Source organism: Myotis lucifugus, unplaced genomic scaffold (assembly GCF_000147115.1).
Source record: "Myotis lucifugus unplaced genomic scaffold, Myoluc2.0 scaffold_346, whole genome shotgun sequence".
In the NCBI taxonomy this organism is placed as follows: domain Eukaryota; kingdom Metazoa; phylum Chordata; class Mammalia; order Chiroptera; family Vespertilionidae; genus Myotis; species Myotis lucifugus.
The window spans coordinates 469,615-496,679 of NW_005871394.1; the positions used below are offsets into that span (position 1 = coordinate 469,615).

At 43.9% G+C, this 27,065-nt stretch overlaps 2 protein-coding genes and 1 long non-coding RNA gene across 6 annotated transcripts in view; 2 read left to right on the plus strand and 1 right to left on the minus strand.

Annotated features, from left to right (window-relative positions):
- Positions 1-27,065, minus strand: part of MOB3B (MOB kinase activator 3B) — a 183,028-nt gene that overhangs the window by 153,743 nt on the left and 2,220 nt on the right. The window lies entirely within an intron of this gene.
- Positions 16,258-17,328, plus strand: LOC106699236. The gene is made up of 2 exons (XR_001350765.2): positions 16,258-16,421; positions 16,926-17,328. It is a non-coding gene; the product is annotated as an uncharacterized LOC106699236 (long non-coding RNA).
- Positions 21,896-24,251, plus strand: IFNK (interferon kappa). The gene is made up of 2 exons (XM_006101230.3): positions 21,896-22,693; positions 23,964-24,251. Exon 1 carries the CDS (start codon positions 22,066-22,068, stop codon positions 22,690-22,692), a length of 627 nt encoding a protein of 208 aa, XP_006101292.1. The 5' UTR covers positions 21,896-22,065; the 3' UTR covers position 22,693; positions 23,964-24,251.

Below are 27,065 nucleotides of genomic sequence, written 5' to 3' on the forward strand. Positions count from 1 at the left end.
TATCACGAGACCGGCATATACAGGGAACTAAGTGTGAAGCGAGCGTTCAGAGATGCGTCCCAGTCCTGGGAGCCTGTGCGTTCTGCAGGCAACACGGCGAGGCTCTGGCAGCCTCCTGCCTTCACCTTCTGGCTCAGCTGGCACTGCCGCATGGCCTTGGACGATTTCTAATGTGCAAAACGGGGGCAGGCATTCCTTTCTTATAGAGAGATGTAAGAACACATATTTAAGTCGCTTAGCAGCCACACTGGCAAGCAGTAAGAAGCAGAGCTATTATTACTAAATCCTCCCAGCACCCATTGATCAAAAGTGGGCGCTCTCTGCTCACTCTTTTGGCACATACATTTGTATCGGGGCCCCTCCCTCATCCACACAGGAGGAGCTTTAATTCTGTGACAGTTTGGATCCTGGGGATGTTGTTAAAATGCAAATTATGATTCAACAGGTCCTAAGAGTTCTAACTGTTAGTGATGCGGATGTTGCTGGCCCATGTGCCTCCATTGGAGTAGCAAAGCTCTAGGGTAAAACAGTGATAAATGAAAATACTAGTAAAATGAATGAAGCTGAGGGAGACGGGGTGGACTGGAGGCAGGGTTAGCTACGCCCAGCCTGTGCCTGCACTTCCACCTGGAACAGTTCTCACAGGGCTGTCTTCCCCTGTCTACTCCACAGGGCTGCCAGCTCCCTCAGACCCAGGAGCCCATCCTTAGGGTCCAGAGAGACTACTGCACTCCATGCTGGCACTCAGTTCAATTACGAGTCAATGAAGGAATGGATCCACGAATGTGGCGAATGAGTGAAATTTAGGGAAATCGCTGTTGGTTAATGTTAAAAACCTAATGGGTTTGAATTTTATATTTTTTTAATTACTAGGCTAATGTCACATATTAGCGTTGTTGGGGTTAAGTTCTTCATTGAGCTTGATATTCAGGCAAAAGAACCATCAGGAAAGATGAATCCCAGGCATTCACTCTAGATATATAAAGGGAGTTTCAAGAGCTCCCTTTATGGTAAATTAAAAAGGAAAGATCCGGAACTTGCTTCTCCTCTCAGGTGAAGTCACCTGTCCTAAGGAGGAGTAGCCATAGTTCCCAATACCTCAGAGACACTGTCTCTTACAAAACAATCATGCTGGCAACACACTACTAGACTTAGCATAGATTCTCTTCTGAGGCATGTAACAGATTTACCCCTCTATGCTACTCCAGATTATAGGTTTTCTAAGTAATTAGAATAAAAAAAAACACCATTCATTACTTTTATGACAAAATATAGCAAGTTTTCCAACCGGGGCTTCATAGCCATATAGTATTTATATGGTACATTTTATTTCATGAACAACTGGAGATTATACTTGCTAAGTAAACTATTATGGAAAAATCTGGTTTTACTGCTAGGAGTTAGAAACCTCATTAGACTCAGGAGGATCACTGAAAAACTTAGATTTTATTAGCTAACACCAAAGCACTTGTTCAAATTTAATCTGTTTACATAACATGCTTCTTTTCATCAGGACTTCAAGTTCAAATTCAACCGGTCAGTTCAGGGCCTGTCTCTGTGTGGTTCTTTTGTTGCAAACTGGGACACTGTGCATATGGACAGTACAGTGTCTATTTCTCAACTCCTCCAGATATGTTTAACATGTTAGTTCTGCAGCCTAAATGTTCAAAAATATGAGTGTAGTTAGCTGTGGTTCATCTTCGCAATAGAAAAATAGGACTCCGATAAACAGTCCATTAAATTTACAATAGAGCAAACTTTAATTAGGCCTGTTTTAAAATTCATCTCTGATTTAATCTAGTCCCCCCAGGCAGCCAGGCACGTGAACCTTTGTCAGTAAAGGAATCCTCCTTTTCTGACCGGATCCTTCCGGAGAGCACACAATGTCCCTACGCTGCCAGGGAACTTGAAAATCGTTCTTTAATTAATGTTTTCGGTGTCCCTGTGGTCTCATTATACATTTTGTTTTCTTTGTCCCAGAGGGTCTCAAAGAAAATACATGTTCCCCAGCAGGCATTTATGTTTCGTACAGAGGAGCTGGTTTTCCATTCATGATACAAAACAAGTGGATGGTGGTTAAGATGGCCCAGACTTTTCCCAGACATTTTCATAGCTGGCAGCTCTCCACTCTCCTCTTCCTACAACTCAAGAAACTTACATGGTTAGTCTTCCTCATGGGTAAAAATATGTAGGTAAAAGCAGTTGAAGAATATTCAGAGTGGCTTCCCAGAAAGACAATCTTAGAAAAGCTCTCTATGTAGGGTTCTCCTAAAATACCATTGCGAGGGTCAATTTCTACAGCCTTTCTGAAGGTCACAAAAAAGCCCAACTATAACCTTTGACTCACAGGTCACTTCTGGGAATTTGTCCAAATAAAAAATCATAGATGTGTACAAAACTTGGAATTGAAAGCTTATGAATGTCTGTATTACAACAATGTTTATCATTCAAATTTGGAAAGATCTCTTTCCAAAAATAGGTTAATCATGGAGTATCCATATAATGTAATTCTGTAAGATCTTTGAAAAGCTTTAACACAAAACTTAAAGATATGAAAATGTTTATGATTTAGTAATACACAAATAAGTAGATAATGAAATGGCACGTCTAGAATTATTGCAATTTAAAAATATATATTTGACTGAAAAAAGTAAACTTAAAGTGAACAAAAATTATCTCTAGATGGTAGGATAGAGTGATTTTCAATTTCTTCTTTTTTACTTTCCTGCATTTTTGTAGTTTTATATTTTCTACACTAAATAAATCCTACTTTTGTAATTATAAAATGTTTTCCTCATTTTTTTCTCTTATTAGAATGAGTACAGTCTTCATATATGTAGAACTAATTAATTACTAGATTAGTAGAAAGTAAAAAAAGATTAGTGAACATAAAGCTAACTTACTATATAGATTTGGCATTAACTTCTTATACGTAAATAAATTCCTCCACTGGGTAGATTCTCTACCAACTAGCTCTAACTTCTACTAGCAGATCCAGTTTTTCTGAAGCCGTTCAGTGATGCTTAGTAAATCCAAATGAAAAGCCAAAGAAGACAAGGAAATACAACAAGGTGCAAAGGAAGCTGGCCTCGGTGGTATACAGAGAGATGGAAACCCTGAGTATGAATGACTGGGGCTTCTGGACAACAGGATAATGGGAGAGGGAAATGCTATTCCAACCACAGCTGCCAGCTCCCGCTCCCACTGCCACTCCCCTGCTGCTGCCCCCCTCAGGGCCAGGATTCCCAGCCCACGGGAACGAAGGCTGTGGTGCATGTGGCCTCCCTGGTGTTCTCACACTCCCAAAGCTGGAGGATAAAAGGCCGCTTGTGCTTCATAGAATAACCACAGGACTCCAAGTGCTTAAGAAGACGTTGCTACTTTTCATATCAATCACTGCGTTTGCTGAGTTACTCCCCAATCTACTGGGAGGTACAAGGGTGGACATTGTTTAATTGGCTTTGGGAGTCTTATGAGCTGTGCTGGGCCATTAATTAGAGGACTTGTTGGAATTAAGTATGTGACGTACGCTGGGGAGGGGGAGGCTGGTTCTGCCATGGTCTTGGAAAACCATCTGCAAATGCCCCCTTGGACAAACTTAAGAGAAAACAGAAGAAAGTTGGGAGAAACTCACTTCTTACTAAAAACGTTCAAGGCAACCAGGCCCGCAGTTTTTGTTCAGGTACCTAATCTCTTTGAATACAAATACCATTAGTCATGCTTAAATTATGTATTCTCAGTGCCAGGATTTTCTCCTCTGGCCCACAGAGGAAACCCCGATGTGTAGTACCAGGCTCTCATGTGCTTCCAGCTGGAGATAAAGACAAACAGCGGTGGGGCACCCACCATTTAAAGGGGGCAGCTACTCAGCACGAGCAGCAGGTGCTCATGTGGAAATAAAGACCGAGAATTGCTGGGTCTTTTCCTTTCCCAGAGGAGCTAGTTATCCAGATTTTTATGTAAAACTGTTTTTACAGGTTGACAGCTAAAAAGGAAAACCAATGCTTTCTATGAGCAAAGGAAACATTTCTGAGGGCCAAAGCAGGCCCATGGGATGCCAGTTTGTAACCTCTGATTCAAAAGATATTAACCTGGAATTGACAAAGTGCATGTTACTAAATTTATCTGTATCTGCATAAATTACCATCCGATGCACGGACTAGAAAAGCATCATGAGTTTAAATTCTAAACTGCCTGGCCAGTGTACCCTAACCAGGTTCCTAAATTCATTTCGGGCCTGTTTTCCTCCGTGTATTAATATAGGAATTGTATACTAGAGTTTTAGAATTTATATATTTTACCCGAGGACTTAAAAGAGCAAATGCATTTAGTTTTATACGTCAGAGTCACTGCTAATAATTTATTTCTTTTATGTGTGATAACTGATGAACAAAGAAAAATCCCATAGAAGCCGGAGGCTGAGGCTGGAAGCCAAGAGTCCTGTCTCCTTATGATTCAACAATCCATTAAGAACCCTCTCTAAAGGATGAGTAGGAATGCAAGCCTACACCCTCCAGGCTTATGAAGCAAGTCATCATGTACACATGTTACTATGCTAATAGTCCCAGCAAGACGAACTCAGGTCCTCCTTTAGAACACACAGAAAGGAAATGTGTCAGGTGAAGACATCACTGTCTTCAATAACTGGAATATTAATCATATCTAATCCAACGCACATTCCCGAGGGCAGACACTTTAATATTTACTAAGTTGCTTTCCACACGTGCCATTTCTGGTTAGCATGGCAACATCTGGTTTGTGAGGGAAATCGCACCGTCTGAGGGACAAGTTAAAGCAGGAAATGAATGGGGTACGTGTGTGTGTGTGTGTGTGTGTGTGTGTGTGTGTACACACAGGAAAACAGTATATTCTAACATTAAAGAATCTCAATGTTAGGGCATCATTTTTTCTAGAAGTTGTTTGTCTTATATTGGATTGAATTATCATTTTGCCATTAAGTTTTATGTTGAAATGATTTATAGTACATATTGTTTATGAATTTTTTATTCAAAGTCAACCTTTGTTTATTAATTATTTTATTTAAAATTAACCTTTCAATTAGTCTTATGCAAAGGCAATCGCGAGTTACATTTGTTTTCTACATCTAACTTAACTGCATCTTCTTAAATGCTGAGGCCATACTTGACCAGACTTGGGAACTGCTGAGAACTTCCAAATAATGGTTTAAAAAATTACCATTAAAGTGAACATACCAGAAACCAGAAACCCAGACCAGAGGAGCTACATTTCCTTTGAGCCTGGTTCAGCTTCTTTAGTTTCTTCCTATCTGTGTCTCAAATTCCCTCACTTGGAACAAAACTGTGACTTACCTATAAGGTATCTTGTGAGGAATGCAAAGTTCCTTTGCAAAACTGCCTTATTACGCATAGCTGTCCTTACTTAAAAGATGGGAAAATCCTCATTTAAAACTCCAGTTACAGCAACAGGACCTTTTAAAAACGTGCAGAAACGTTTTGAGCAAAGTAGTGCGCTTCCAGCATAGGCAAGTGTCAGAGGACTGATGGGCAGCCCTTTGCTGTTTTGCTTGACTGGAGGGGAAGTTGCTGGGCAAACGGAAGTAGAAAAATCACAGTTCAGGTTTACCTGTAGTCTGGCTTGCTCTTTCAGGGACAGCACACTCAGCAAAAAAGATCAACACTGGAATCGAACCATCTGTCCTTCACTCTTGTGCCAATACTTGTAGTTAGCTACCTTATTTCTCCCAAACACACCCCATCCCTCTTCCCCCCAATTGAGTGGATCTCCAGTTTCCCACCATGATTTGCTACGCATGGTCCTTCAAGCTCCACTCTCATTCTTCCCTGCCTGCTATCAGATCAAATGAGAGGGTGAGAGAATTCTCCATTTCAAACCCCACACAAGCAGGTCGAGCCACACAGGACCTAGAACAGTGATGGTGAACCTTTTGAGCTCAGCGTGTCAGCATTTTGAAAAACCCTAACTGAACTCTGGTGCCGTGTCACATATAGAAATTTTTTGATATTTGCAACCATAGTATAACAAAGATTTATATTTTTGATATTTATTTTATATATTTAAATGCCATTTAACAAAGAAAAATCAACCAAAAAAATGATGTGTCATAGGTTCGCCATCACTGACCTAGAACTATCTTGGTGGAGTCACGAATCATTGTCTCCTACACAATATAAAAACCAAATAATACTTGTACATTCTAAGTCCACTATCACCTTCCCATTCAAATGCTCAATTACCCTTCACCTTTCCTCTAAAATCTAGGGACTAGACAATTATCTATCATCCTACATGCAGTATTTTACCTATACACCACACAAATACTATCATATATACTGCACTGGATTCAAGGTAAGCATTAGATATCATTTAAAAAACAACATCCTTTAGCCAACTGAGGAATGTTGGTGAAAACTCTAGTCCAGAAAGGACCAAATACACAGCTGGTGACCTGCTCTCCCAGGTGCACAAGGGCAGTCACCAGCCAATCAGAAGCTCTTTCTGCCTTCAGACTCTGAACTCAGCTTTTCCAGGCAGACACCCCAGGTGAGTCAAGGCCTTTGCCAGGTGGCCTGCAAACCCTCAGTCCACCAGGATGCCAAAGCTAAATTCTTACAGGCAGGGGCATCTTCCGTCTTTTGAAAGAGAAAGTAGGCACAAATCATTTTTTATTTAGTATTTAAGCTGAGCTTTGAGGTCAGCAATTCTAAAACATGCTGTCAGCCATTTGTGACAAAGTCCTCCATTATCTCGTTCATCTCCCTGCTGATTTCTTGGCAACTTCCCTGAGAGATCTGCTGACCCCCCTTTTTTAGTGGTTTGGGGGGGTTCTCAAAGCCATAAGTGTGAGCTGATCAGTCACTTCAGAGAATCAGAGGTGCTGACCCCAGTGATTCCCAACAAAGGGAAGTAAGTGGAAGCAGGACTCCAGCCATCTAATTCCTCAGAATTTAATAAAGAGCTTGGGGTGACTACATTGGACCATGAATCAGATGTATGTGTGGAGTCTAAGAACCAACAGGAAAAGGAGAGAAGACAGTGAAAAACAAGCTAATCTTTTCTGTACAAGATACCTGTATTTTACTCGAGGAAAAAAAATCAACCACAAATGTCAAACCTAGCAACTTTTTTATTTCATTTTTGTCACTCTCTCTATCCATTCCAATTCAGAGCCCAAGTGCCCTACCAGGCCAAGACAAGACCAAATAACAAGACCGTCAGCTCCTCTCCAATGAACAAACGTTCCCAAGTGAAATGAAAGTGGAGGCCAGCCGGGCCCAGCAAGCTGCTGCTCTCTATTCTGGAAGGGGGGTTGGCCTGGAGGGGGCGCTGCCTTCTCCCTCCGCAGTCCTGGCCTGGGCTCAGCAGCCTGGCAGCTCTCCTGCACCTGCCTCTTCCTCCCGTTGACTGGGCCCCAGATTCTGACCTGAACTGGCTGAAATAGTGACCGTCCTCTAAAACTCGGCTGTCCAGTGGTAGCAGCATCCTATAATTATTAAGGTAGTAGACCCTGCAATGTGCTGCCCAGGCCCCTTTAGGACTTTATCCCCCACCCCAGCCCCTCCTTGCTGGGCGTGTTGGAAGCTGCCAGCCTCAGCTGAGAGCCTCTCCAGGACTTACAATTAGCTCCAGAGAGGCACCTGGCTGGAGGACGGAATCTGTTGGGGTTGGGACAGCTCAAATCCAATGACCGACTGATGGAGGAACATACAGAAAGGCCTGGCCCCCTTGCCTTAGTCCCAGGACCCTCCTCCCCTCTCCCCCACTGCATCATAGTCAACTTCTTCCTCTGCCCAATCCTGCGGCTCTCATCTCCTCGTGAGACATTGTTGCCATCGGCGGTCCCCAGGAAACCTCCTACGTGCACATCTCAGCATCTCAGAATCTGTTTCCTGGAGAACTGACCTCTATCATCAGAAACAAGGTACAAATAGTCCTTCACCATCGTTTGCTCTACTTTAAATTCATACGTTGTTCACTGACATGCCTGGCCCTTGCGTCAGCCACATTCGGACTCTGGTATTCGGCAGCTGCATGGAGACCTGGCCGGGCTGCCCACCAGTCCAGTGGTAACAACTAGACGGCAGGATTTGTGCCGCAGTTTTAACACATGCAGTCCTCCCTCACTTTTGCACGGCTCTGATACGCATGCATTTCACCGAACATGGTTTAGTTAAATAACACTGGTCCCCCAACAGCTGGGATCTCAGTAACCACAGTACACTAGTAATTGCATGAAGTATGAACTCGGCTGGTAGCTCTTCAGTCCACAAATCACTATCAAATAGCAGGTGTGCATCACCGTGACCAATCGCACTGCTTCTTTCAAAGCCTGTCGGTGATCAGTCACTGCACAAGGGAGCAGCACAGCAAGAGCTGAGTGATGTTTGGGGTCCTGGGAGGTGGAGAGGAGGAGGAAGGACTTCCAGAAAGCAGGACCCACTTGGCCAGACGGTGGTTACTAGCAGGTGTCCCATCAAGAGTCAGTGTCTGGGAGGAGTTTGGGGTCTCAGGAGGGTCCCTGGTATGTTAATCCATCCACCTTCCAGCACAGGAAAGGTGGGACCAATATCAGACCCATGTATGAGTTCCCTACGGCTGCTGTAACAAATCACCACAAACGTAGTGGTGTATAACAACCCACAGGTATTACCTTATAGCGTGCAGGTCAGAAATCTAAAATGGGTGGCCGGCTGCTTTCCTTCCGGAGGCTCCGGGGAGAACCCACTTCCTTGCCTTCTCCAGCTTCCAGAGGCCGTGCACACGCCCTGCCTCCGGGCCCACCTCACCCTCACCTCTGCTCTGTCCCTGCATCTCCTCAGACTCCCACCGCCGGCCTCCTGTTCAGAAAGCCCCCGTGATCATCCAGGATAGCTGCCCACCTCAAGCTCTCTCACTGAGTCCCATGTGCTAACTCTCTGTGGCCATGGCAGGGAAATAGTCACGGGTTCTGGGATTAGAACGTGCATATCTTTGGAGGCCCATTATCTTCCCTACCAAGTCCCATCAGGTTTTCCCAAATGACAGTGTTCTGTGGGGCAGTGGCCCCCATTTGGCCACTGGAAAGGTAGAGATGCCCCAAAACCTGTGTCTGTACCTGGACCCCTGGGAGAGGGTGAGAACAAAGAAATGATTTCCGCGGGTGGTCCTGGCCCCAAGTCAGCTTTGCACAAATGGCTGCTCAAGCCTCTGGTCCCTAGATGCGTTCTCCATCAAAAAGGACCGCTTTCCAGTAAGTGTGCCATTTACAGTCTCCCTCCTTGGGATGCTCGCGGCTCCTACTGCCTGTCAGAGGTCTCAAGTCGGGCAGTAAGAAACCTCTTTAACTTGTTGGCAGTTTATTTTCCACATAAGATTTCATGGGACTCTGGGGAAAGGCTGCACTAGATTGTCTGGGGACTCTGGCCAGTGCCATGGCCCTGCTCTGCAGGGAGTCCACACACCTCCCAGCCTCCTCCCGGGAGCCCAGGGTGTGCAGTGTTCCCGCCTGGGGAGGGTCTTCTCCTGCCCCAGCCCGCAGGTGCGCGGCGGCAAACCCAGACCCTGCCTGATGACTCATCCGCACAAAGTATACGTGTTTCAGTTCTGCCTGAAGACTCATTTCCTGGGGACCTGGGGTTTTTCTTCTCTGTTCTCTCTCTGACTCGGAATCTCAAACTCAAGGTGGAAAAACACGCACGAGAAATGACAAGTCACCAAATGCATTCATGGTGTCTTATCAAATACTTGGGCGGATTGCCACATGAAGAAAAAACATTGTCTCCCCTCAGCACATGGGCTGCTATTGTCAAAACCCAGGAGTGCAGACATTGCCTTACGGTTGGTGTGTTCCAGGCGGAGCCCAGCAGCTCCACGGCGGGGATGTCTCATTCCCTGGCCTCTTTCCCAGGAATCACTAAAAGTTTTGCAGGAACCACAGAATCCCAGCATCAGAAAAACTTAGAGATTGCTCAGTTGATTTTCTTCCAAAATCCTGGAATCCTCCATCGATATCCCTAATGAAGAGGCTCTTCCTGTATGTTTTGCACATTTTACAACCACCATCTACCCCTCAATTACTATTCAATTGAACAACTCCTGTGTCCAAGAGGCCTGGGCAACTTGCCAAGCCCGGCCAGGCCAGGCTGAGTGTCTCCTCCCTGTGTCTGAGGTGTCATCTGCCACATTTTTCACTGAGAACAATAGTAAATATTATCACACGCCTACCACATGGCAGACACTGTGCCAGGCCTTTCAATTGTCACCTTATTTCATCTTGACCACTGCCCTATGATGTAATATTGCTCCTTTATAGACAAGAAAACGCACAAAGCTATTTACGGAGTGCTTTACTGTATTTGCTGATAGGACTTGCTGAGAGTTTTCCCCATTCCAGACACTGAAGTGCTCATCTGGGCACTCTACATTTTTATCATCGTGTTTATGAGTGGATGCTATGGTTCCTTTTGGCAAATGAAGAAACCGAGGCTTCCACGTACTAAGATATTCATAGCTAGTAAGAGACCGGGCTGGGATCCACACCCACGAGTATCTTCTACTCGTCCTTCACACTCTCCTTCTCCTGTTGTCTTTGCAGCCAGAGGCGACCTCTGTGTGTCGCTGAGTTCACAGAGCATTTACTCACTATCCCAGTCTTGTTACTCGGCATATTCTGCACCGTGCTTAATTCCTCCTCACTGGGCAGCTCTTCCACTACTCTGCAGCCCTGAGTGTGCTGCTCAGAACACACTCTGTAATCCTAGCTGTTTTAGAATAAATCTTATGGCCATCAGGACCGGCAAGAAAACCTGCTTTTCAGAAAGGGTTTCCGGATCTCAGTTGATTTCTTGGTTGCTTCAGAAGCAGCTACACATGGCATTTGGTACAGGCAATTAAGCTGAAGAGTTTGTCCTTGATGGTTTTAGTAGCTTCCATGGGAGCGAGTGACTGAATGCCCTCAGATCTACCGGCCAGCCCAGGGTTGAAAGAGCCTCTGAGTCAGAACTGACTCTCCAACATCTAGCAAAGGCTCAACAAATGTCTTTTAAATAATGACCAATTACCAACAAAGTCATTTCCTACAGATTCAGCATTCAGGAACTATAACCTACTTTAACTCTAAAGTAACTCTTAGAAATAATTCATCTGGGAGGAGCTTTAGGTTGTCCAAGTAATCATATTGATAATGATAAATAATAACAAATTAATTTTTCTTTGGGGGTGAATTTGGCAACTGACGAGTTGTTGTTTTGTCAGGAATTCAAAGTTACCTAGTAGGAGGATAAGGAGAAAGCACCACTAGAGAACTATGAACTGGCGCTAGCCAAGAGCCCCACATCTGTTTGGGGAAACAAAAGAATACATTTGGGAAATATGACTTTTTGCAATATGCACCCAGGACAGATTTGAATCCTGGAACAATTTGTGAAGGAACTATTTCCCCCATCTATAATAATAGAAGCGTAATATGCTAATTAGACCAGATGTCCTTCCAGACAACCTTCCGGATGAAGCCAGGGCTGCGAGGGAAGCCCGGGTCCCAGGTGCCAGAGGGAAGCCGGTGCCGGCAGCCGGGGGAAGGAAGGCCTACTCTTGCACGAATTTCATGCATCCGGCCTCTAGTATCATAATAAATACCTTTCAGCTAAAGCAGGGATTTTCTAAATATATATTTTTATTGATTTCAGAGAGAACAGGAGAGGGAGAGATGGAAACATCGATGATACAAGAGAATCATTGATTGGCTCCTCCCTGTGCCCCAGAAGCCTGAAGTGAATTCCAGCCACACCCTGTAATCCCACTGTCCTGGTCCCCTAGGTCCCGCCAGTCTGCAAACAGTGTGCAGCCTCTAAACCAGCCGTGGGCAAACTACGGCCCGCGGGCCGGATCCGGCCCGTTTGAAATGAATAAAACTAAAAAAAAAAAAGACCGTAACCTTTTATGTAATGATGTTTACTTTGAATTTATATTAGTTCACACAAACCCAGAAGCCTGAAGTGAATTCCAGCCACACCCTGTAATCCCCCTGTCCTGGTCCCCTAAGTCCCGCCAGCCTGCAAACAGCGTGCAGCCTCTAAACTGACTCCACAGACAGGGAAACGACCTCGCGCTCCACGGGCGAAAAAGGGACCCGAGTGTGTTTAACTCATTTTGTCAGAAGCCAGAGAAATCTTTAAGATCTTTCCCAAGAAACCTATTTTGTTTAGGTTACTGTTGTGATGTTAGTAGGTAACACATTTTCTTCTTTATTAAAAAAACAACATCTGACATGAGACACTTATTTTTCACTTCAATACAGTTGAACAGAAAGTCGGGTAGGCCTTAGTCTGGGGTGGCCTTTGCCAAGTTATATAACTCATTTGTAGCCTTGGTCCCTCAAAACTGTAAAATGGGACCTTGCAGGATTCTTCTGGTGACAACGTGAAATGGCGTATGCACACTTGGTGATGCTGTGTTCGCGGTCTGGTTAATGACCAGTGCAGAGTTCACACTGGATGATAGTGAAGGATCTCCTTCTGCATGTTGGTCCCCATGGGGAATAAGTCTCAGAGATTCTGATTTTTAAAGAAAGCAAATGACAGTGTCTTTCTACCAAAATAGATTTCTTGTAAGGAAAGTATGCTTTTTTTTTAAAAAAGACACCAAAATGAATCATTTCCCTTATTTGTATAGCCTTGAAAAAGAAATTAAAACTATTTTGTTTCAACAATACTTCTTCTACTCTTCAGAAAAAGAAAAGATCCCCACTAGAAAGCTGCCTGTGATTAACAACTCCAATTCTCTTCAAATGGATTTTTAAAAATCTCTAATGGGTATCTGCACTGTGTCATTTCTGTGCCAACCCAAGCCCCAAGCCAACTCATACCAGTGCTACCACATTTTGATTGCTAGACTCTTTTTCCAAATGGATCAGAGGCAGGGCAGAGGTGGGCTAGCTGCTCACCGAACTGTTCCCTCTTCTTCCTGGGCACATGGCTGGACTACACTTCCTGGCATCCCTGGTACTGAGCTGTGACTATGCGACTAAGTTCCCACCAATGGGACGTAACTGGAAGTGATGTGGGCCCCTCCAAGCCCAGCCCAGATAACACTCCTCTGGACAACCCTCCAGCTCTTGCCCTTTTGTCCCAGCTTTTGGAAGATAAACCCTGAAACCTTGGAAGCCACATGGGAGATGGCAGAGCCACAAGATCAAAGGCATCTGTGACCCTGGTCACTGCTTGGAAGAAAAGCCCACTACAGCTCAAGTTACCTCTGTTCCACACTTTACATGCTTCCATCATGCGTGAGCCATTTCACATTTTTGGATGTGTTTGTTATAGCAGCTGGTGCTTGAAGCATCTGGAAGTCCAGGGGTGTTTGCAAAATTATGGAGTACTGATAGATTATTGTAAAATTATGGATCTAACCATTGTGTGCCAAATCAGACACGAGCTCATTAAAAAAACACAAATAATCTAAAACTAAGAAGGCATCCTCTACACTAGGCAAACCATCAGACACGTCAAAAGCTTAAGAAAAATGTTGAAAACTTTGAAATATAGAATCTTCTTTTCATTTATTTAATCTTTCTGTGGCACAAGAAGAGTCTAGTATTAGTGACAAGAACATCTTGATTCAGCCTATTAAACAGCAGTGCATCATGGGAGTATAGTTTGTGTCAGAGCATTGGGACAGAGGGACATTTCTGACAATTAGACATTTCTAAGATTTTAAATAAAATCAATTCGAGAGGATTGGAGTGGTCAGCTATAAGCTCTTATCTATATTTAGTAAATAACAGATTAGCATCACTTTCTTAACTTCAGAATTGTATGATTATATTCCATTATGAGAGAACTACAGATAGTAATCCATGATTGATCATAAAATACATTGTTTTATTTAAATGTCAAAACGTACAGGGATATACATTTGTTCTGTGTACCCCACAGGAAATACATCGGGAGACAGTCTCAGGAATTTAATCCTCGGGTTAACCCTGGGAAATTTAAACCTCAGCTCCAACCTAAGTCCAATTAAGTAAATTATTTATTTTGCTGTCCAACGTATGAGACCTAACCTAGTTTAAGGCCATCCAGTTAAAGATGCAATGCCAAATGAAATTACGTACTGGCTATCAAAAAACAATCATGTCGATACAGTACAGACCTTATAATCCAATGGATTATCAATGGCACATCTGGAAAACTACCTTCGATCATCAAAGATGTGATCCGGACTCAGATGAGTGTTAAGTAACTTACTAAACATATCTCTCAAATCAGTCTATTCTCTCCATCTCTACTGCTGCTACCTTTATCTAGGTCACCACATTCACCTGACCTACTGAAGTATCTGCTCTTGACCAAATTGTGTCCCCACAATGACCTCCTTAAAGCACATGCCATTTCATATTACTCTCTTGCTTAAAATTCTCTCATGTGTCTTCATTGGTATGAGAATAAAATTGGAACTCCATCTTGGCCCGCCACCCTTACCCAATCCCAACCTGTCCTAGTGCCAACCTCCCCACTCCCTTCCCTCCAACCCAACTAATCGCCTTTATATTCCCTGAACATCCCAAGCTCTTTTCCATCAGGGCTTTGGGACTTCTAGTTCTCTCTGTCTGAATGCCCACCCTCCAGTTCTTTACATTGTTGATGTTTCTTCATCCTTCACATTTAATTCACGCCATCACCTTTCCCAGTTCCCCCCTTGCCCTGTTTATGTCTTTCACAGCACTTGTAACACTCTGTACTTTTCATCTGTATTATCTGAAAATCTGGACACTCTATGGGGACATGAACTTTTCCTTTTCTTTTTTAATACCTTGTTTCAGGCATCATATCCTCAGAGACTAACGGATACATGGATGGATGGATGGATGGATGGATGGATGGATGATGGATGATAGATGGACGCAATGTATAGGGCAGTGATGGTGAACCTATGACACGCGTGTCAGAGGTGACACGTGAACTCATTTTTTTGGTTGATTTTTCTTTGTTAAATGGCATTTAAATATATAAAAGAAATATAAAAAATATAAGTCTCTGTTTTACTATGGTTGCAAATATCAAAAAATTTCTATATGTGACACGGCACCAGAGTTAAGTTAGGGTTTTTCAAAATGCTGACACGCCGAGCTCAAAAGGTTTGCCATCACTGGTATAGGCAGTACTTTTAGCATTCTTTGTCCCATGTACCATCCATAAAACCTGTATTATCACATTTGGCAAGAAGTGTTACTGCTCTATCCCCTGTCCTGGTGGGGATAGATATAGGGCAATCCCAATTCCTTTTAGTTGTTTTCATTACTCAAAGAAGCTTTTTTTTAAAAAAAATTTACCTTTCTGACTCTGTGTCTGTGCCTTCAACACAGTCACAATGACTTCCTGCTCCTCAGTAAGGAAAGCACGCTCGATCCTGTCACAGACACATTTATCACACATGGATCCACCCTAGGCCCTGCTGACATGTGCTTGTTTGTTTGTTTCATTTTAGCCAACCTCGGTAGAACTTTAGGTCTCACAGCGTGAATTCCTCGAAGTCAGCCTGGGCACACGCCACATGCAAATGCCGGTGCTTTCCCAGCCTCCTCGGTATGAAGGTAAACAGTTCTATTCCCCGGGGTTCAGGAATGCCTAGCTATGCCAGCGCTGTATTTAGGACAGCGTCGGTGGCATGTCAAATGTTGGACCATTATGAATGTCAGTAGACACCATTCCCAGAAGAGGGCCATCCGAATTTAGGTTCTCTTAATTCATCTCTCTTGGGAATACAAAGAAGTCTTTGCTCTGGGACCATCCATGTGGCCCTTCACAGTTTTCCTCTAAATATCCAGGTTTTCAATATTGATAATCCCAAGAGGATGTGTCGTAATATTTCATCACCTATAACATTTGGGGATACCAGGCTATCCTGGCTTTGAATTTTATGATTCAACTTATGAAAAAGCCCTTTCGGGGGGGAAACAGTGTATCTCAATGTGGAATGGAACCACAGGCCACCTCCTGGAGTTTCCACATCTAGGGCTGTGGCTCTCAGAGGGGACAGCAAATGAACCCCGGGACTCTGTGCAAGCCCAGCGCACGTTGCCGTGTTGTGTGTGGCACTGGGTCAACATGACAGCATGATAGCTCGTTTTTCCTGTTCTGACTTAAATGGAGGAGAGTCGTGCCTACAGACAGTTTCCCCAAAGCTCATCTGTAGGAATCACAGGAAGTGCAGGGCTGGGTCTGGGCGGGGGCTCTGGGAATGCCAAGGCAGGCTGTCCGCCAGCGCCTCTGAGGATGCCAGCGTGTGTGACCCACGCTTTTCCCCACTCTGAGCCACGAAGAAAAAACGCTCTCCCAGTCCAGCTGAACTTCTGAACTCCAATCCGGAGCTCAACATGAGAAAACTCAACAAGCCCCTACGGAATGCCTGCCAAGGACATCGCCTCCATGGAGGGAGGTTATGAGGTGCATGAGGTGCAGTCCTGTCCCCCACGTGATGGCAGAGGTGGTGGTGCTGGTGGTGGTGGTGGTGATGTTACCTCATAAGGAAGTGGCTGGTATCTTTACCCAAAAAGTCCCATAGTGCTCTCTTCTTATTATTATTTTTAGATATATTTTTATTGATTTCAGAGAGGAGGGGAGAGGGAGAGATAGAAACATCAATGATAACAGAGAATCATTGATCAGCTGCCTCCTCTATGCCCCCTACAGGGGATTGGGCAGCAACCTGGTCATGTGTCCTGACCAGGAATCGAACCGTGACCTCCTGGTTCATAGGTGGATGCTCAACCACTGAGCCACACCAGCTGGGCAGTGCTCTCTTCTTGAAGGCCCAAAGGAAAATCCTTCCCAGGACTCAGTACCAAGGAAAGCTCTGCTTCTACTGCGGTTTTAGCCTTGTTACTGGCTTGTTCTGTCTTTTGGACACTGTGATGACTTTAACAGATCGTATTTTCTCTTTGCTTCTAGACAGATGTGCAGCCCTCTGCAATGATGACGCTGGCCATTATGAGGCATTCTCATGCCCTAGCTCTACCCCCGACTCCACTTTGTTTACTTGCACTTGCTTTCCCTCAACTCTGATTTAACTACTTTTTATTCTCTACTATTGTGTATCTTTTATAAGCTGCTTCAAGTCCTTTTGTACACAGTGGATTCTGCACCACCAGATCCTGTAAAAATACAATGTGGCCTCAGACAGACCTAGGTTTGAATCCTGATCCTGTCAGTTATGTGACCTTGGGCAAGTCGCTTAATATTTCTAAGCTTTATTTCCTCCTTTTAAGTTGAGGATAATGGCATTTACATTACATAGTGGCTGTGGGAACTAAAGGTAATTTACATAAAGACTTGGTACTTTGTAACTATTAAATAAATAGTATCCTTTATTCTTATTAATGACTGGGCAGATAGTTGCCAAAGAATACCTAAAGGCAATGTGTGGAAGACAGGGTCACAGACCCACGGGAAGTGTCACGTGACAATAGAGGCAGAGATTGGAGTGACACATCCACAAGCCAACGAACACCAAGGACTGCCAGCCGTCACCGGGGGCTAGAAGAGGTGAGGAAAGGTTCTTCCTTAGCAGGTTTGGAGGAAACATATTCCTAATGACTCTGGTTACAGCCTTCTGAGAGAATAAATTTCTGTTGTTTTAAGCCACCCAGTTTGTGGAAACTTTCACAGCAGTTCTAGGAAATTAATACCTCCCGCCGCAACTCCTTTTCTTAGACACCACCCCAAACTCGGGCATTGCTCAAATATTAAAAAAAACCAAAGCCTAAAACTTGGAGCATGTGAGTCTTCTGTCAGTCTAAAAGAAGCTCACTTAAATTTTTCCATAATAATGCCTTTTTTGTTCTTTATGAATGTCAAGAAACCTTATGACCACATACAAGATGATAGTGATTAAAAGAAGACACTGTCCTCATCTATGCAATAGAGGCAACTCCTTTTAAAATATTTATCCTAGACAAGTGGACATCCCTGTCCATCACCCACTCCACTCCTGTCATTTCTTTCTAGACTACAGGCACTCTCTGATGTGGTCTGGGAAGAAACCCACATCTACTCCGGGGTAAAGTGGAGGATTATTCTCGAAGGTGTTATCTTTCATTGCCAACGTCTGAAATATTATGCGGTCAGAAATGAAATCCCCATTGGGGTTCAAATGGACCAAGAGAAACCATAGTGTGACAAACACATGAATGGAAGCTGTTCTGGGAATCCCAAAACTAAGGATAGGTTTTACTGATGGTGTGTACTCATATAATTGAATCCTTACTCCACCATGTTAAATTCCCTTTTATCAGGGATCATTCTCTGAGAGCTCAAAAGACTCCTGTGTGGGAAGTTACTATAGGTATGACCCGAAGCTGGGCTAAAGACAGAACCAAGAGTAAGTTTGCCCCAAGAGTCTCTCTTTGAGTGGTATGCTACAGTAACAGCTCATCGGAGCATTTAAAACAGGAAGTGGCACTATTGGGGGTGGAAGTGGGAGGGATGATCTGATCACGTCTCAGCAGGTGAGCCTCACAGGTTAATACCCAAACTTGAAAAACATAAGAAATCGCATGCAGTCTTTTATTCAACAAGCAGTTAGTCTCTTACAGAAGGGATGCCATGAAAACAAAACTAAGGCACAAGTCTTGCCTGTAGGGAAAGATACATGAGTCAACTACACAATGTTCTCGACCTAACCAGCCCCAGGGAATCCCAGAGAACAGCGACGGGAGGAAGAGAGGACACTGAACGGATGCTGGTGCTTCCATTTGCCATTCTGTGGACTCAACTGTCCTCAACCCCTGACTTTGTCCTACCCGGACCTCTACACCTCAACTAAACCCCAAAATAACTTCCCTGTTATTGACACATGACTTCCTTGGAGTGAAGCATCCACAAGCCAAGGAACACCAAGGACTGTCAGCCAGCACCAGGAGCTAGTCATCCAACAAAGAATTATTGAGTACCCACTGTGTGCCGGGTGCCAAGATAGGATCCAGGTCTGGTGACCCATTTGTCCTGGGCCTCATATTCACAAAGGGTTTATAATGTAGATTATTTATATTCTTAGCATATAGACAGTCACAGGGATACACTTACAGGATTAAACCTCAACGCATACTACACTTTTTATAATCCTTTTTTAGCAATTAAATATATATGCAAGTTGCCCAACTCCCAAGCCACACATCATCCATGAAAGTGACCCAGGTCTCCCCTGATCTCTTAGGGGTCTGGCGGGCACTCAGAAGGTGCAGCCAACAAGCCAGTTGTTGCACTTGCACTCACAAAGCTTAGTGTTTAGTATGGAGACAGATATCAAGTAAGGACACCTAGTTAAACTGATACCTGTAGCTACTGCCTGGGAGGACAGGGCATGAGCGGAGGCTGAGTTGACAATCCTGGCTTTCATGTATCTGAAATGCTTGAATTTTTACAATAAGAACCTATCCAGGTGTTACTTGTGCAGTCATTATACATGTCTACATCCAGTACATCACTGAGAGAGAGACAAGAAGGGGGCCACAGGAGAGGCTAATCCCAAGGCAGGAAACAGGAGGAATGAGAGAAAGCCTAGTTGATGGAGCTCCAGGGTGGGTCTCCAGGGTGGGTCTGGCGCTAACAGAGCTGCACACAACTCTGTGGTGGCTGTTGTCCCCACGTCCTGTGGGAAGCACGGCCAGACACGGACACAGGCATCCCATCTCTGAGCTCTCTGCTGGGCCCAATCACCTACTGACCCCAAATGAAATGACTTACGCTCCAGTTCTGAGTAACATGGATGATCAACGTGTTACTCCAACATGTTACTCTCAAGTGCTGGATTGAAACTTGCCTTTCCACGAAAAGCAATGAATCTTACCCGCAGATGCCAAATGCCCCTGAGCTGAATCAGTTATCTCGTCTAGACTGAAGTGGCTCATTGACATTTTGTCAAACAAATTGTGTCCTGCCCATTACTATTCACCGTGTGATCCACATGCACTTCCCACAGTTCCATCAACAACAGGGCAAGCCTGCCGACCAGCTTCCCCTCTGAGGAAAGCTTGACCAATGTAAATAATCTCAGGACATCACTAGAGAAATGAGAACAGAGATCAGGGAAACAGTAGCCACGACCACACACAGCCCACTAGTAACAGGCTGGGCAGTTGTGACACATTTTGGCAAGAATGTTTCCTTACACTGTGTTTCTTTTCAATTTTATGATTATATTTTGAGATATATTCAGAGGGGATGGCTTTTATGGAACAGAGGTATGACTAAAGACTGATCATCCAATAGTGCTTCTGATCAGAGTCACTGTGTGAGTGTGTGTGTGTGTGTGTGTGTATGTACTATTTTGTGTTAACATGGCAAGTTCCCCCTTTGGAGTGCACATGGTTAGGGATATGTACACAGTAAAGCCAATGCAGAGAAACACAATTGAATGCACCTGTGCACCAGGTGATGGCTAGCAGAGGACGAGCTTCCTGCAGAGAACTTCATGTCTGACTTGTGCTTTATGAGGTCAGTGAGAGCTTGCATGGTGGAGAGGGTTGCCAGGTAAAATAGGGAAAACCCAGTCAAGTTTCAATTTGGAATAAACATTGAATGATTTTATAGGTACATCCCAAATATTGCCCAGGTGTTCTGTGTTTTTATTTGCTAAATCAGGCAATACTAACGGTGGGAAAGATATGCATGTCAACCATCTTTTCTTCTTTGTCAATGAATATTGTCAACATCAGCATCAGTGAATATTTATAGGACTTGGGGAATGAGGTCCTTGCTCCAGGGAGGGCCTATCAATGACTCCTGCTCCCTGAAAGACTCGAGCATGCCTGCTTCTCCATCACAGACAGACCCCTGGAGGTCCTGGACTGTACCTTACCCCTTCTTCTTCAGGACCTTGCCCAGTGACCGGCATGTGCTAGGTGCTGAAACTACAGTTTGCAATAAATGAGGATATGATGTGGAATGTCTATAAAAGCAGAAAAATTTGGGTGAAGAAAATAAAATGACAACACTGTACATGGAAGAAAATACAGGGAACTTAAAGATGGTTAACAACAGCCATGAGTTAGAAGTTGTTACGTGAGGTATACAAGAAGGTGTTGCCCTCAGATGTGCTTTGCACCTTATAGAGGCTGTATATGTACTTACAAATATATGTGTGTATTTATATAAACATATGTGGTTTTTTAATGAAAAGTTTCAAGAATAGTACATTGAATTCCTGTGTATTCTATGTTCAACTGAATTGGAACTGAGTCTTATTAGATGGAAGCCCTGGCTCGGTTTTAAGTAAAGGAAAGAATAGTCAGAGAATATCAACATTTTCTACCCCAGCCAGTTGCTCAGTGGTTAGAGCGCCGGGGCACATGCGGGAGGCAACTGGCAACCAATCGATGTGTCTCTCTCACACTGATGTTTCTCTCTTCCTCTCTGTCTCTCCAACCTCCCTTCCACTCTCTCTAAAAATCAATTGGGAGAAAAATATCCTCAGGTGAGGATTAACAACAACAACAACAAAAGAATATCAACATTTTCTAAAGGCAACAGAAAACCCAGCCAGGTTAGTCCTTTATTTGATAAATGCTACGATCAATTGACCAACTGTGTTTTTTTTTTTTTTTATCTTTTGTGAGGCCTGGAAAAATCAGATAAAAAGAGAAAATATCCAAATCTAGAAGCTTAATTTAACAAGATTAGCCTTACAATCAAATAATCATAGTGACTTGGTCAATGTCTATGATTAAATTCTTGGAGGATCCCTTTTTCTTATGTCATACTGGTGGGTGAGTGTATAGAGACACAGCCTACAGTTCTTTCTCAAATACTCTGCACCAGTCTTGTTACTATGATCTATAGTACTGAGATGGATCATCTGGGCTTCTAGGAATTTCCAAAGTCAATGTAGTCACCCAAAGTGAAAAAAAAAAAAAAAAAAAGCCTCAGAGGTAAAGGAAAGGGGCCGAAACCCTGAGAACCATACAATGACAAATGAGAAAACTCCTCCCCACTGAAGATATTCAGGTGTATAAAAGGCACACAACGGCATACGTAAGACCTAGCACAGAGTCGTTAATCTGGAGTATTGTGAATCCTTTGGCTTAGAAGAAAAATGAACACCCAGCCTGACATGATTCGAAAGTGTGTGTGGCCGGTGTGCCTCATGGGCCTGTTCATCACTGGCACACTCTCTCTGGGCTGTGACTTGCTACATATTCATCTTCGTAGAATCACCTGGCAAAATGTGGAGCTTCTGACCAATATGAGCAAATCACTTCCTCTGGAGTGCCTACGAGAAAACAAAGCTTTTGAGTTGCCCCGAGAGGTCCTAGCATATAGCCAGCCTCTTTTGCACAGAGACATCAAGGGGACCTTCTATGAAATGTACATGCTGGCCTTCAGCATCTTCACTCAATCTACCTTCCAGTCCACTGGGGAAGAGAAACACCTGGGACAAATCCAAACCGGACTTGATCGGCAACTGCAGTACCTGGAACAATGCTTGAAAGAAGAGAAGGGAAATGAAGACAAGGAAGAGATGGAGGAGGATGAGAGGAGACACCCGGGAGCTAGGACCCCCCAGCCCAGCAACTTAGAACTGAGGAGGTATTTCCACAGGATAAGCAGTTTCCTGCAAGACAAGCAGTATAGCCACTGTGCCTGGAAGATCGTCCAAGTGGAAATCAGAAGGTGTTTCTACTACTTTCAGACACTCATAGAACTACTCAGAAGGAAATAAGGTAGATTTTTTAAAAACTAACATTTCATTTCTCTCCAAAATCTCCTCCTCCTTTATTTTCTTTTAAGAACTGCTGGGCTATTCTTTAAGCCTGCTCTCGGCTGGATTGGTGGTAGCGTATGTAATGTTTACTGTCTCTAAAGTTTGGCCTTGCAACATCAGCCACATTAACCTAAGAGAGGTAAGGCCACCGTCCTCGGGTGACCAAGAGTCTTGTTACAAAGTTTTTTGTTTTTGTTTAAATATATTTTATTGATTTTTTACAGAGAGGAAGGGAGAGGGATAGAGAGTTAGAAACATCGATGAGAGAGAAACATCGATCAGCTGCCTCCTGCACACCCCCTACTGGGGATGTGCCCGCAACCCAGGTACATGCCCTTGACCGGAATCAAACCTGGGACCCTTCAGTCCACAAGCCGACGCTCTATCCACTGAGCCAAACCGGTCAGGGTTGTTAGAAAGTTTTAAAGGAATGCTATTCCCTCTCCTGCTTCTACTCTCTGTTCCTCTTTCCTTTTTCTATTTTGTACGTGCTTTGAACTTCACCTTTCAACTTCACCAAGCCAATGGCTAGAGAATATGGATCAGAGAATGTTTGAAAATGGAACACATCAATGACTGAGCCCTCTTGCTGCCCAGGTTGTTTAGTCTGAAGTTCAACTTGTTTAAAGAGCTTATACAAACTTTCATAATTAAAACCCTCCTTTTCTCTCCCTGCTCTCAAAAAGAAAAAAAAACACATACACAAAACTTGAAATTTCTGGCCCATTTGTTTCTCAGCTTGGTTTATTTGAAATGATGCAAAGTTTGTAGGAGAGTGAAGATCCACTCTCTCGTTTTGGATGGTTGAATTAGAAACCATTAAGATCCTGTTTAACCTTTGAGAGCCCATGATTCGAATGCAGACAGACAGCACTGTTCATTCCTAATGCATATTATTTGACTTCTACATGTGAAGGGGTGGAAAATGATACAGAAAAGTGTAGTATCTGACTTCATTGTTTTGTGTGTCTGAAATGAAAGGCCCACGGTCATACTATGGTAGAATTTCATATTGTATTTTCCCAATGAGAAGATCACTTTCTCATGTTAAGTAAATTATTCTAATAATACACGACACTTTAATATATTTTATCTCTTTAGAAGTTATTTTGTACCCAGATTACCTAGATTATTTACTTAAATTTTCTTATGTGGTCCCTCATCTGTATTAATCCGCCGTCTAGCTGAAATGAACTTTATCTTCCTCTTTCTCCTCCAACCCATTTCAGAATCACCTGTCTACCTTCAAGCAAGAACTCTAGCATCGGGGTTTCGGCTACACAAATTCACAAAAGAGGGTAAAATGTACCTGGTTCAGCCCCTGGGAGAAACCTCCTGCTATTTGTGTTAACAGTGTGCTGCTAAATTGCTTAGATTCAAGATTCATCCAAGTATAGGACTCAAACAGTACAGCCACACGGGAAGTCTTATGCTAAAACTGAGGCAAACTTCAGTCAAAAAGTTAGAATAATTAAAAGAACAAGTTGTGCATCATGGTATGCTGGTTATCAGCGGAAGGAGCAGACCATAAAATGAGTTAGTGCCGGGAGCCGGTCCATCCTTGCTGTTTCAAGGGACCTGGCATATATGGCATACTGTTCTTATATGTTTGCTCACCCTCTGGTGCTATGTGTTTAACCAAGTCACCTCTCTGAAAAGGTTGTTTCCCAGTGGGATTTTTCCCTGAGTAGGAGGGGAACAATCCTTAATTAAGTGCCAGGCGGGTAGTTAAGCTACATAATCTTTACTCCCTGGAATGGAGATAAGAAACGCCCTAACCTTTGTAATAGAAATTGACAGGATTAAAATTGGCTGGTATAAATACGGATGTAACAAGACAATAATCATCAGATCCTCATCACATCATCATCAGATCCTAACCAGAACCTAGCCAGAGAACATGGCAAAAGATCCTGGACAGAACCTGGCTACAGAACTTCACTGGAGAACCTAGACAGAACATGGCAAAAGAACCTGGATAGAACCTGGCTAAAGAACCTGGCTGGAGAACCTGGAGAACCTGGCTGGAGAACCTAGTGAGAGAACATGGCACCAGAACTTGGTTGGAGATCCTGACCAGAACTTCGCTGGAGATTCTGGAGGGAGAACCTCGCTATGCTGATGAACTGAACCCAGTTTCCATGTCATTCATTCTTCGCCGACTCTGTCCACACCTTTGGGGATCCCTGGACCCGTTGGGGTTGGACCCCAACAAGTTAGTATCATCCACTCAATAAAACATCTTATCAACAGAATTGTTCTACAAAAAAAAACAAAACAACACAAAAACAATAGTACTACAAGCTGTAAAGGAGTTGGGGTGTGAAAACTACTTGAGCAGAAAGTACGCACTTGGATTGTCCATGAATTGCTCTAACAATGCCTTTGCATGGCCTCCCTAATAACTCTTCTGGGATTATGTCAGTTACTTTAGTAATTTATGTTTGTAGTCTTGCCAAATGTTTGCTGTACAAGAGGGAAGAGATCGTACAGGCAGGGGCAGAAGTCAGAACAGAATGCTTTTGCTAAGAGCACCTCTAGATGGAAAAAACAAAAACAAAAAAAACCAAGGCCACTGAAAAACAGGTAAGGACACAAACTAGTATCTTCCCTAAGGAAGAAACACTAACAGATAATGTGTTTCATCTCATTTAATGATTTAAAAAATGCAAAAGGAGACGACAGTAAGATAATCCCTTCCCATCTGTCTGGCAGAGATGAAAAAAAAAAATACTACAGAGCACTGGTTCTCAACCTTCCTAATGCCACGACCCTTTAATACAGTTCCTCATGTTGTGGTGACCCCCAACCATAAAATTATTTTCGTTGCTACTTCATAACTGTAATGTTGCTACTGTTATGAATCGTAATGTAAATATCTGATATGCAGGATGTATTTTCATTGTTACAAATGGAACATAATTAAAGCATAGTGATTAATCACAAAAACAATATGTAATTATATACGTGTTTTCCGATGGTCTTAGGCGACCCCTGTGAAAGGGTCGTCCCACCCCCAAAGGGGTCACGACCCACAGGTTGAGAACCGCTGCTATAGAGGGTGACAGGGGTGTAGGGTATAGGAAAGATCCTCTGTCTATTGTTGGGGGAGGGTCAACTGGCACAAGTCCCTCCAGGACAATAAGGCAATCAAAAATCCTAAAAAGGCAGCAGCTCCTCTGACCTAGCTCTCCTACCTCCAGAAACTTATTGCAAGGAAATAATTGGAGAAGACTGTTCCCCAGAGCCTTGTTTATAATATTCCTCCTCCCTTTGTTTTCATTGTCACCTCTCTGTAGTTTCTATTTTTGAGGGGATCTCATTCTAAAATTAAAGAAACCTAGAAGCTAATCTTCCACTACAATTACCCTGCGTTCCTTGCTGGGGCAGCTGGGACCAGCAGTGCCGGGCCACACCGTTAAGGATGCCTTTGGGCACTTAAGAGCCTCCCAGCTCTTGTTGCCGCTTCTCTCCTGCTGCTGTGGCGGCTGCTGCTAAATTTCAAACCTTCCTCCGGGACCATTTTCATCATGAAGTGTTTGTAAAGTGCCTCAGGTGCTTCAAAGATTTTACTTTTTTCTTTTGTTGGTCCCACTGGTAAAACCCAGAAATGGCTGGAGAAAGTGCTCTATGTGTCCACCTTCCTGATTAGCAGGCTCCTTTGTTCTTTATTAAGAGTAAGCGCCTCCCCTACCCCCCAGTGTCTTATGTCCATTGGTTATGCGTATATGCATGCATACGATACCGGGGGAATGCCAAGGGGCGGGGGGAAGAAGGAGACATATGTAATACTCTTTGTAATACTTTAAACAATAAAAAAAAGAGTAAGCGCCAAAGTCCTGTTGCGTCAGGTAAAGGGGAAACTTCTAGAACTGCAGAGACAAGGGCACTTTAAAATGCCCGAGTGGGTACCCAGGTGGCAGGCGTTCAGATGGAACCGTCCCCCTTCCCCTGGCTTGGGGTAGGGATTAAAAGGTGGGAGATCAGGGGCTGATTGGCCATCTCACCGGAGACTCAGGTGTAGGTATGGCTCTTAGTATCTTAGCAACAGGTGCACAGACTCCGCCTCCTCACAGGCAGAGCCCCTTCCTGGGCACCCTCGAGGAGGACCCTGCCTTCTCAAAGGGGCTACTCTGCGTTTGCCCTAGTTCCTTAATAAATAGCCCACACTCACTAAGAACAAGCACTGCGTGTGAGCATCTAACTTGTGAGGGGAACGCAGGACTAGAGGGCCACCTATCATCCAGCGGGCGCCACCCGCAGGGCCGCTCCGGGCCAGTCCCAGAGGTTGGCCCTTGGAAACGCCAACGCTGCCTGGGCGGCATCTGCGC

Coding starts and splice junctions, on each gene's coding strand:
- IFNK (XM_006101230.3), top strand. CDS start 22,066: ATGAACACCCAGCCTGACATGATTCGAAAGTGTGTGTGGCCGGTGTGC.